The following is a 12,491-nucleotide window of genomic DNA, read 5'->3' as shown; positions in this document are numbered from 1 at the left end:
ATGCCATTGCACTCCAGCCTGGGTTACAGAGAGAGACTCCATCTCAAAAAAAAAAAAATAGCCTTAGAGCAGGAAAGAAAGGAAAGTACACTTGGAAGAGACCCAAGCAGGCGACTTGAAGGACAAGTTCCCCACTTAATCTTGATCCTGGGACTTTATAAGATGGCCCACTTCCAGGGTCTTGCACCCCTTTCCCATGATTCTTCCCTTAGGGTGGGCTGCCTGAATGCACAGTGCCCTCCTTACCCTTAGGAAGTGAGCATGCGCAGTGTGTTTAAGAAGTACACATGCCCATCTGAGGCTTTCTTCAGTTTTCTGGCAGAATGCCTCCGGAAGGTCATACTCCACCACTTTGTTTTTTAATGAACATGCCCAGGCTCACTTGCTCATTTCCTGTGATTTTACTGGAAATTGATTACCAATCTCAAGTATTTTCATCTGTTTGGGAAGTTGCCTCTCTTAGGTACCTGAATTCAATTAACACTTTAGTGTGGCAGCTTGGACCATCAGGAGATTGTCTCTCCCTGGCACTGATGGCCAAGTTATCATTTTTAGAGGGGCAGTGTGGTAACTGCCCAACCATCACTTGACTATAGTTAGACATTCCTGGTGGGTAGGTGGTAGGGCCCCCTCCTGCCCCACTCATGCCTGTCTAACTACCTGTAATGTTTCCCCCCACTCAAGAGCCCAAGACCCCAAATCTTTGGAGGAAAATGGATGAAGGTCAGTCTTTTGTAACTGCTTTCTGCTGACAGAGGGGTGGTGGTGGTGGTTCTGTGGGTCTTGGCCTCTTGCTGTCAGGGCAGGAAGGTGACTCAGTGGGTTAGCAAAAGTGGTATCCAGCCAGGTCCAGGGGCAGAATTTTGCCTACTTTCTGTCCACTGATGAGCAGTCTAGCGGTTCCCTGTAGAAGGGTACCTCTTGAATATTGAGAGGACAGTATACCTCACGGAGGACCATCTGGAGCTTGATGGCCTGGGGGTGAGAGGAGACAAATTGGGTTTAGAATTTAGAAGACCTGAACCAAAAAGGTGCAAAACTAGGAAAATAACAAGTTTTCCTAAAAAGGAAAGAATCCAGGAGAACCATTTCCAGGCTCCTTCCCTATCTAACCAACCCTGAGAGGCAAGTTCCCATAATAAATGGAGGCTTGATTTGGAAGTCGTGTGATGTTGTCCTGTACTTTTCACAGTTGGTTTACCCAAAAGCAATACTTTTCATCTAAGGCTAAACAAAGTCTTCCTTGTGCTGCCATTAGCATATCTAGTCCTCAACAATTCTGGAGGGAATGCAAATTAATACAGCCACTCTGAAAAACAGTATGGAAGTTCCTCAAAATACTAAAAATATAACTACCATGAGATTGAGTAATCCCACTACTAGGTATTTATTCAAAAGAAAGGAATCAATATGTCAAAGAGATATCTGTATTCCTATATTTAGTACTAGACACAATAGCCAAAACATGGAATCAATGTAAGTGCTATTAATATCTGAATGGATAAAGAAAATATGATACACATGGAATATTATTCAGTCATAAGAAAGAATGAAATCCTGTCACTTGCAGCAACATGGATGAAACTGTAGGTCATTAAGTTAAGTGAAACAAGCCAGGTACAGAAAGACAATTATTGTATTTCTCACGCATGTGGATGCTAAGAAAGTACAGCTCATGAAAATAGACAGCAGACTGGTGGTTATTGGGGGCTGGGAAGGGAGGCAGGGAGGATAAGAGATTGAGTATAAAAATTCAGCTAGTTATAAAAAATAACAAGATGTAGTGTTCAAGAAATCAGTAGGGACTATAGAAAACAATCTACTGTATATTTCAAAATAGCTAGAAGAGAATAATTTTAATGTTCCTAGCATAAAAGAAACATTTAAGGTAATGGATATTCCAATTATCCTGATTTGATCATTATCTATTATATTAATATATCAGAATATCACATATACTCCAAAAATATATACATCTAGCATGTAGCAATTTTTTATGTAATACATTATTTCTCTGGGGTATTTGTTTTTGTGTCAAAGGGAATTATAAGAGCAGAGATGGAATATAAGGGGAAGTAAAACTCTAGGTTCTTGCTATACTCTTCCCTCCTGGACAGCTTCCAACCTTCTACACCCCACCTGAAATAGGCTTGGAAATTATCTTTCAAGGCTAAATAATATAGATAGATAAATAGAGAAAGATACAGTGATAGCAAAAGAGATATATAATTTCTAAGCAATAATATCTGAGGAAACAAGTGGGTCAGAAGATAACAGCAGAACAATGTATTTATACAGGGCTTGTGTGAAAAGCTTAGCTGTGTTGTCAGGATTAATAGATAATTATATAGTAGGTAAGTTCACATGAGACAGGAAAAGAGAAACATAATATTCTTGCCTCCTATCTGCTTGGTCTCCTATCTTCTTTTATTATGCTGGGCCTTGGGATGGAAATTTCAGAGAACAGAATCTATCATAATTATCATTTCCTTCTCTGTCTTAGGACAAATACACAAGTCTGACACCCCTAATTTAGTATATATGTCCCCATCCCCTATCACAGATTTGGTGGAATTAGTAAATAAATGAGCCATTCTCATTCTTGAAAACATAAGATACACCTATGTGCAAAGAAAGAGTTGCATGAAACATAAAGCCAGATGACATGTCTTATTCAAAGTACTTAATAAAAGGAATTGGACATAAGGATGGATTGGTAAATATAAGCAAAAGAATACACATACTGGCTTAGGTGAAAAAATGATTTTCTAGCAAGCATAGGTGTCTTACTCAGAACCTGCAGCCCTGGAATGTTTCAAACTTCCTAACACTGAGTGTTTCATCAGAAGCTGGACACCACCAGTCAGAATGAATGAAGGATTCCTATGTCAGGTATACTGTTGGCCCTCACCCAGGTCCTGAGTAGATAGTTCACCAAATTCCCAATGACTAAGAAAAGAAACTCAGATTTTCAAAGTCTTCTCTTCAGCAAATGAAGTTGGAAGCATCTTTGTGTCTTTCGGTGAAGTCACCTGGAGACCCATGGGTCAAGACTCTGTCAAGTTACTGATAGGGGTGAGGGCACTGTGAGAAGACAGCACAGTCAGCACATTCAATCCACAGGCTACCAGAGGACACAGACCCATGAGTCCTGAACAGACTGGTGGCTCTGAGTTTCAGGACATCATTTTTTTTTTTTCCAAGAAAAAACTAAACATGAAGATCCTGGCAGCCGTGCACATCCTACCATAGCCTGTCTCCAACTCCAGCAGACAAGCCAACCCATTCTTTCTCCACCTCACCCTCTACATATCCTTTCTTAGGAATATTCCCAAGATGCGCTCACGGATTTGCTTGATCTTGACACCATAGATTATGGGATTGACCATGGGTGGGAAGAGCAGATAGAAATTGGCAAGGAGGATGTGGACATGAGGGGCAGCATGGCGGGCTACACGGTGCATGACTGAAGAGATGACCACAGGTGTGTAGAAGGCTAAGATGGCACCTATATGAGAGACACATGTCCCAAATGCCTTGTAGCGGGCCTCCTGAGAGGCAAGCAGTAGAACTGCCTGAAGAATAAAGATATAAGACAGGATAACAAAGAGCAGGTCCAACACCACAATAAACATGGCCACAGCAATGCCATAGATATTGTTGAAGCTAGTGTTCCCACACGCCAGCCTGACCACAGCCATGTGTTCACAGTAGCAGTGAGCGATCACTGGGCCTCGGCAGTAGTGGAAACATCTCAGCAGGAAGGGGAGTGGAGTCATTAGTGTCACAGCCCGGGCCACAGCAGCCATGCCAATCTTGGTGATGAGGGACCCAGTCAGGACCTTGGTGTAGTGCAGTGGCTTGCAGATAGCCACATAGCGGTCAAAGGCCATGGCCAGCAGCACTGCTGACTCCACGATGGAGAAGGAGTGAAGAAAGAACATCTGCACCAGACAGGCAAAGAAGTTTATCTCCCGATCCCTGAACCAGAATATGGCAAGCATTTTGGGCAGTGCTGAGGAGGAAAGGACCACGTCGATGGCTGCCAACATGGCCAGAAAGAGGTACATGGGTTCATGGAGGGCTGCATCAGCCTGGATGATGAGAAGGAGGGTGCAGTTTCCAAGCAGGGCCAGTGTATATGCTAAGCAGAAAGGGATGGAGATCCAGATGTGCAGGTGTTCCAGGCCTGGAACCCCCACCAACAAGAAGGCAGTTGGATGTGTTAAGGTGATATTGGAGGCTGACATGGCTCCTGGGAATTCTCTTCCTCCTCATCTGCTTCCACAGGGCCCTTCCAGAGAATATTCAATATCAGCAGAATTACAATGCTCACATTCAAACTCTGATCATTCTTGTGAGAAGATTAGTTCTTAGACCCATTTTTAGACATGAAAAGAAATTAGAAAATAATCATATGTATCATGAAATATTATGCATGATCCTTGCCCTTAAGGTGTTTATAAAAACACTGGGTGCTCAGGACATTTAATTCCAATAAAGCTAGTATTACAAAGCAGCCTTATTGAGAAATCAAGTGGAGGAAGAGCCTTTTGTGGCCTGCATGTGACCAAAAGCAACTTTGTAAATAATATAGATTGCTGCTTAATTCAAATCATACCCACAAACATTTACCGTCACTGTCTTCCTATCGCCTTCCAATTCAAACTACACTCCCAATTATGAAAGAGTTTCTGCCCTGAAATGTCAATCTTGGTCATATGAAAAATAAATGTAGTTAGCACTTTCTAATAATTCACTTCCCTACAAGTTCTTTAGATTTTTTTTCTAGCAGGGGTTTCGTAGGTCCTTGTTTGACACTCAGAAATCCCTCCAACTAAAGCCCTACCTCCAGGTAACTTGAGAACACGAGAAGCCCTTTTGTTGTTCTCTTGCCTAACTGTAGTTTAACCTTCATCTCTACATGCTTCTTCCTTCCTGGACTTCACGACATTCAGAAGAAGAGATGCCCCACAGTTACCTTTTTGCAAGACTGACCTATTCCCTTCACACTATTTTTCCATCTGGGATCCTTACCATTCTATCTTTTTCCACCTTCTGTTGTCATTTCCCTTGAAAACGTTTAAACATTTCCTTGCAATATTTTTGACTTGTGCCACCTTTTTTTTCAGCTCCTGCCTAAAAACTTTCTTTTGAGGATTTTGAGATCTTTTAAAACACTTAGCGCAAATCTGAAACAGTGCTCAGTAAACGTGGACACTTATGAATTGAGAAAACAAAAGACTAAGTCACTAACAATCAGAACAGTTGGAAAACGTCAAAGATGAAACTTGAGCTTTGAGAACTCTGGTTTGCTGCCTCCCAGTCCAATGTCTCAAATCACTACACTCTTCTGCTTCTACCTCATTGCTTCCTAAGAAGTATAAATCCAGCATATTCAAGTTAACAGAAATATAACTCAAACTCATTATCATGATATAGGAAAAAAAATTAGAATCTAAAGACTTGGGTTTAAGTAATGATTGAGCCATCAGCCTACCAATAGAAACTAGTATTAATCACTGAAATTTTTAAAGATTTAGGTTCCTCACCTATAGATGAAGGCATAACCATATCTTCCATGACAATTTTACTGCTTCATGATGAGGAAAGATAAAATCATGAGAAGAGTCCCTGTAAACTGTAAAGCATTGTAAAACTGTTGTTTGTCATTACAATATTCCCCCTCCCACACAAATCTGCCCCCTTTTTTAAAATGTTTTTCTTGACATCAGCACAGTCCCGCATTCCTTGGCCTTATATCTCCCTCCGTCTAATACCCACAACTGTTTTCCTTCACAACAACATTTGTTGAAAAAGTTGAGTAATTCATTCTCTAATTCCTCATCTCTTAATTTTTAATTCCTTCCAATCTAGCTCCCATCTCCTCTACTCCCCTTATATGATCTTATCATTGCTTGTGTATTCCCCTCTCTCTCTCTTCTTTTCTCTCCTCTTTTTGTTCCCCTTTTATTCTCATACTTCTCTAGGTGCTCTCTTAGGTGGTAAAAATGCCAAGAGAAATCAATATTCAGGGAATGATCAACTGTCTAGCTTCTACTCTGAGTTCCCAACTAGCATATCCTACTTCCCACTGGATAGCTCCACTTCAAAGTCTCAAACAAAATAGGGCCAAAACAGAAATCTGTCTCCACAAACTCTTTCCTCTCCATGACTTGCCCATCTCAGTATGTATTATTACCATCCATCCTATAGCTACGTCAGAAACCCAGGGGGTAATGCTTGATTCAGTCCCCTTCCTCATCCTTTATATCCAATTTCAAAAGGCAAGTGTGATCGACCTATGTGTTCCAGTCCCTACTCTTTTTGTGTGCCTTGCCAAGCACTCTTATAAATAAATTTATTTATAAATAAATAAATCTTTCATCTGGACTACAAAAGTCTTCTAACTCTTCTCAGCGGTATGGAATCTTGTACCCTCTATAATAATTCATTCTCTGTACTGCAGCCAAAAAGGCCATTTAAGAAAGCAAGTTCTATCAGGCAAGGCCTTCACGAAAGCCTTCATGGGCTACCATTGTACTTAGGATGGAATGCACATTCTAACTCTGGCTTACAAGATCCTGCTTGGTCTGGTCACTACTCACTTTTCAGCCTCATCTCTTCCACTTCTTTCATTATTCTCCAGGCATATGGCCTTCCACAGGTACTGGAGCTCATGGAGTTCTTTCTCAGTCAGTGATGGTGGCCCTTGATTCTGCCCCTGAATTGTCTCATGCTGTTCTTCTTCTCTCCATGCCCTGTGCCTTCCATAATTGACATATCATCATCTCTTTCCTCTGTCAGTATAAAAACCTCCTTAGTTTTCTACCCCTGCTCACCTCATCCACTACAGTGCGACAGACCACATATTTTATTAGTTTGGTGCAAAATTGTGGTTTTTGCCATTACTTTTTATGCAAAAACCGCAATTGCTTTTGCACCAACCTAACATTTCCGTGCTGAAAACCACTTATAGGATCTCATTGCTACAAGAAAAATAAAAATCACTAAACATTTGTGAAAACCTATTCCTGCCTAAATTGTTGGCCTTACTCCTTTTAGTCCCCTAAATATTCATCCTAGGTTCAACCACACTGGGTTATTTGCCATTTCCTAAAAGGGTAATGTTTGTAGCTCATACTGTTTATCTGGAATTCTTTCCTCTGTTCCCTTTCATACCTAATCGAGATCCTGCCACCTTCTTGGTGAAGTCTTTTCAGACCCTTTCAGGAAGATGTTCTCAGTCATTTCAATGAAGATTCACTAACGCATTGAATCAAATAGCACAAAGAGGGTACCATCTGTGTTACCTCTGCATGTATCTCATAATTCATCAGGCCATGAATTCTTTGAGTACAAAGCCTGTGACTTTATTCACTTCTATATTCAGACTTTACTGAACATGGTTGATACTCAATAAGTGCCTTTTTATTTTTAACCTTTTTAAACTTTTAGGTTCAAGGGTACATATGTATGTTTGTGATATAGGTAAATGTGTGCCATGGGGGTTTGTTGTACAGATTATTCCATCACTCAGGTACTAAACCTAATACCCAATAGTTATTTTTTCTGCTCCTCTCCCTCCTCCCACTCTCCACCTTCAGATAGGCCCCAGTGTCTGTTGTTCCCCCTTTTGTGTCCATAAAGAACAGCACTAGGAAAAGAAAAGTGCTATTTTAAATGAATGCATGAATGATTCCCTTCCTGGAGAAACTGACTCCTTCCTTCCCACTGCATAATATACCACCCTCTGATCCAAACTGAGACTTACCTCCACAGATGCAAAATTCTATGAAATTTCCCATCACTTTTTGTTACCTAGGTCAGACTAAAAGCCTCTTGTTAGAAACTCTGCCTCAAAGTCTAACTTATATCTGTGCGTTTTCTCCAGGACTTAGCTTTGGGATGGACGCATGGAAGCTCCATGATGAAAGGACTCTTTTGTGTCTTTACCACAACTATATCCCATATAGGCACTTGCTAACTATTTCTTGAATAGATAAAAGAAGGTCCTCTTATACATGTTGTCACCCTTATCCTAAGTGGATATGCTTCAGTTCCAAACAGGGCTCCCCGCTCCCTGAGTGGCCTCATCTCCCTTACTCCCAGTGTGCTCCTGCTGCCCACACCTGGCCCTCCCATTTATTTGTCCTCAATCCCACAGCTTACCTATTCTGTTGTAAAATGCCTGAGAATCCATCAACTTTCCCTCTTTCCAGTGTCCATTCAAATGTACCTCTAATTCCATTCACCATCTGACTCTGCTTATCTGGTCTTCTGCCCAACACCCTTGAACCTGTTTGGCATGAGTGCTTTGTCCGGTCCTTACATGTCGTCGTCTTATGTTTGTTTCCTGCCTTCACAGCCAAGATGTCAGCAAACAACAAAAGGAAGACTTTGTCTCCCCCAAAAGTGCATGGGGACTCCATACCTACAGAGTATTCAATCAGTGCCGTTATCTATGTGGCAGGCCACACGTGTATCCTGAGAGGACCTTAGAATGATGGGTTTGGGAAACTGGGAGTCCCCAAATGGTCATGGAGGAAATAAGCAGCATATCTAGTACTAAATTTCACATCTTCTCACCGCTACTCCATGCATTAGATTCTCATAAGGAGTGCACAACCTAGATCCCTTGCATGTGTGGTTCACAGCAGGGTTTTTGCTCCTGTGAGAATCTAATGCCCTGGCTGATCTGACAGAAGGCAGAGCTCAGGCAGTAATGCTCTCTCACCTACCGCTCACCTCCTGCTGTGCATCCCAGTTCCTAACAGGCCATGGACCAGTACCAGTCTGTGGCACAGGGGTTGGGGACCCATGGTCTATAGGACTACTATAAGACCCTGCTGCAAATATATAACTAGTTATTGCTGAAAACTTAAATAAGTAAGTGTACCTGACCTGTCCTTGCTACCTCCTTATTTCAGCCTCCTCCTTTTTATCCTGGACTATTATAGCAGCTACGACTTAGGTTGGGCCAGAATGTGCAGTAGGAGGGAAGTGGCTAACATGGTCTGGGCCTTAGCTGAATGCTAAGGTTTTCTGGAGGAGGTCCCTAATGCACAACACAAAAAGGAGTGCATGCCTGAGAGGCAGGAAAGTTGTTCCTCTGATAATGATGACATGGAGGATCTGGAGCTTGCAGAAGCAAGTATTTTGAGGAGGATTGAGAGCTCTCCTGTTAGACATATACAGGGATGAGAATGAGTGAAGAGAATCGGGAGATAAGGTAATGCCTGAGATGAAGATAGGTTAGGTTGTCTGAGCATAAGAGATCTGCAAGAGCTGGATTCTGCTCTGTGCACTCCATGGCTCAGCTTCCTGACCTAGCCTATCCCCCTCAAATATTAAACATTCTTCTCCCATCAGGTCTCTGCTCTGCCTTTGGATTTTCCCTCTAGTGATTATTATTTTCAGTCTGATTTCTGCCATTATCCTGGTTGTCCCTGTTTTCACTGCTCCCCCAGCTCATATGCCCTTGACTTGCTCCAGCCCCAGGAGCCAGTTGATTCCAGCATAGGCACCCCTCCCTAGTCGTCTTGTCCTTGGTCCCAGCTGTGTTAGCTGTCTCACCGTGCCCTCCATCTGCCTGGTCTTCCCCTTCCACTATTGCCCCAAGTTGTGCTCACCCCTCAGCAGGAAGCTCAATTCATTTGGCATGCGCTTTAGGGAAAACTGGTGCAGTTTTCCTCTCTTAGAGAAGGGTTGGGAAAGAGAGTTGGAAAGGGAGGGTCTGGCTATATCCTCATAATCAGCTACTCTTTTCCCAAAAGAAAAAGGAAACAGGCCCTGTCTCTGAGGAATACCCTGAAAGGGCCCCATGATGAGCCTAGTCTCTTCTCGGTGGCCAACTCTAGGAGCCTTCTCTGCTTCAGGCTCCGGTCTTCTGGGATTCCTGCCTCTGGGTTCCTGCAGGCCCTACTCCCTCACCATTCTGTGGCATTCGATCATGCCTCTCCCTCGAGGCAGGAAGGAGTGTGATTTCAGTAATCAGTGCACCCTTCTCCACCCTCCCCTTCCTTCTCCACCCTCCCCTTCCTTCTCCACCCTCCCCTCCCCTTCCTTCCCTGCAGTGCAAACTGCAAAATAGAGCCTCCTAAGAATACACAAGCAGCTGTCTTGTGGGTATGCTTTCCAGTTGTGACTCAGAAAAGTGAAGTTCAGGCATAACTTGGTCAAGGTTATCTATTCTTTGTTTTATTTGGAGTTTGGATGTTTTTGTTTGCAGACAGAGCTGTGAGTTAAGGTAATAGGTGACAGATCTAGGTTTGTCTCAGCTTGTGACCTTGACAAGGCACTTAACCTCTCTGTTCTTTGGATTGTTTCTTGTTGTGGGGACAAAAATCCCAGTCCTTCCCACCTCACTGGGTGGGGTGATCCAATGGGATCATTGAGGAATAACTCTCAATGTTATTATTGCTCAATTATTAACCATTAATAATACCAACATATCAATAAGTCCTCTTATCACTGGTCTTAGAGCTTGCTATTCTTCTGCCATGGTCCTGAGAAAGGAAGTTGGTTTTTGCAGTAGCCTCTAAGTCCTTTAACCTGAAATAACTCTAGATGGGAGCCCAGTAGCTCCTACTGAGACTGTATTCTGGTCACATTCCCTTTCTTCCCACAGAGACAGACAAATCTTCCATCAGTTATCCTAACTCTTGTCCCTCAGAGACAAGGACTTGCCTCTCACACCCGGAGTCTCCAGAACATATTGGGTTGAGGTGGACTTCTACACAGGGCTTGCATTGTGAAAATCTGAATTAAGTTTAGCAGACACAGGCTACATAGAGATGGTGATCCAGACTTGAAGTTCACAAGCTTACATTAGGAACGTCATTGTGGAAGATACCAGGCTGTGTTAGGGAAAGATTGAAGTAATTATATATTTAATTATTTTGAGAAACCACCATATGCCATTTTCCACAGTGGCTACACTATTTTGCATTCCTACCACCAGTATACATGGTTCCAACCTTACTACTTCCTCATTAACACTATTTTCTGGAGTTTGATCATAGCCATCCTACTGGCTGTGAAAATAGTATCTCAATGTCTTTCCATTTGTATTTCCCTAATGATTACTGATGTTAGGCTTCTTTTCTTATTGGCCACTTTTATATCTTCAGGAAAATGTTTATTCAAGTCCTTTGCCCATTTTTGAATTGGATTATTTGGGGGGGGGGTATTGTTGTAGGAGTTCTTTATATATTCTGGATAGTAATACCTTATTAGACGTATGCTTTGCAAACACTCTCCTATTCTGTAGGTTGCCTTTCTAATTTCTTGATAGTCCTTCCATGAACAGAAGTTTTAGTTTTGATGAAGTCCAATTTATTTTTCTTTTGAGGCCTATACTTTTGGTGTCATAACCAAGAAAACATTGCTAAATCCAAAGTCCTGAAGCTTTTCACTTATGTTTTCTTGTATGGGTTTTATGATTTTAGATCTTATATTTCATCTTTGATCCATTTGATTTAATTTTTTTATATGGTAAAGGTCCAACTTCAGTCTTTTGCATGTGGCTATCCAGTTTTCCTAGCACCATTTGTTTGAAAACACAAATAATGAATTCTTTTTGTTTTTTCCACAAGTTATTGGGGTACAGGTGGTATTTGGTTACATTAGTAAGTTCTTTAGTGGAGATTTGTGAGAACCGGGTGCACCCATCACCCGAGCAGTATACATTGCACCATATTTGTTGTCTTTTATCCCTTGCCCCCTCCCACTCTTCCCCCTAAGTCCCCAAAGTCCATTGTATCATGCTTATGGCTTTGCATCCTCATTTTACTCAACCCCATTTTACCCAATAGCATTTGGCAGTTGAGCATTTCCCAATTCTTGGTTTCCTGAACCACATTATCTTGCAGGTTTTCCTTCTTCCTCATTAGTGTTGTCTTCTGCTGGCTAGTTCTTTTTTTCCTCTCCTTTGAATCTCTTCTCTTTGTACACTAACTTGTAGGCATTTTCATCATTTTTCATGGTTTTAACTATCTACTCTTTGATAACTCACAACTCTATGTCTTCAACTCAGATATCTCCCTTGAACTTCAAATTGGTAAATTATTTTCTCTCTTTTCTTTCTTTTTTTTTTGAATGGCATGCCTGTTTTATTTATTTTTTTCTTTAAAACACTGAAAGTGTGGTCCTGTATCAGCAGCATTACCTGGGAATAATTCACAGGCTCTCAGGCCCACTCCAGACTTTTTATTATTATTATACTTTAAGTTCTAGGGTACATGTGAACAACATGTAGGTTTGTTACATATGTATACATGTGCCATGTTGGTGTGCTGCACCCATTAACTCGTCATTTACATTAGGTATATCTCCTAACACTATCCCTCCTCCATCCCCCCACCCCACAACAGGCCCCGGTGTGTGATGTTCACCACCCTGTGTCCAAGTGTTCTCATTGTTCAATTCCCACCTATTAGAACATGCAGTGTTTGGTTTTCTGTCCTTGCGATTGTTTGCTCAGAATGGTT

The 12,491-nt window shown here is 41.8% G+C and overlaps 1 protein-coding gene across 1 annotated transcript; it reads right to left on the bottom strand.

Annotated features, from left to right (window-relative positions):
- Positions 1-3,228: 3,228 nt before the first annotated feature.
- LOC101140564 (olfactory receptor 52K2) lies at positions 3,229-4,324 on the bottom strand. The gene has a single exon (XM_019036058.3). The coding sequence runs from the start codon at positions 4,248-4,250 to the stop codon at positions 3,306-3,308; it is 945 nt and encodes a 314-aa protein (XP_018891603.3). The 5' UTR covers positions 4,251-4,324; the 3' UTR covers positions 3,229-3,305.
- Positions 4,325-12,491: the final 8,167 nt, after the last annotated feature.

This window comes from Gorilla gorilla, chromosome 9 (genome assembly GCF_029281585.2).
Source record: "Gorilla gorilla gorilla isolate KB3781 chromosome 9, NHGRI_mGorGor1-v2.1_pri, whole genome shotgun sequence".
Taxonomy (NCBI): Eukaryota; Metazoa; Chordata; class Mammalia; order Primates; family Hominidae; genus Gorilla; species Gorilla gorilla.
Note: the sequence above shows the minus strand (reverse complement) of the source record. Positions and strands in the feature narration are given on the sequence as shown.

Coding starts and splice junctions, on each gene's coding strand:
- LOC101140564 (XM_019036058.3), bottom strand. CDS start 4,250: ATGTCAGCCTCCAATATCACCTTAACACATCCAACTGCCTTCTTGTTG.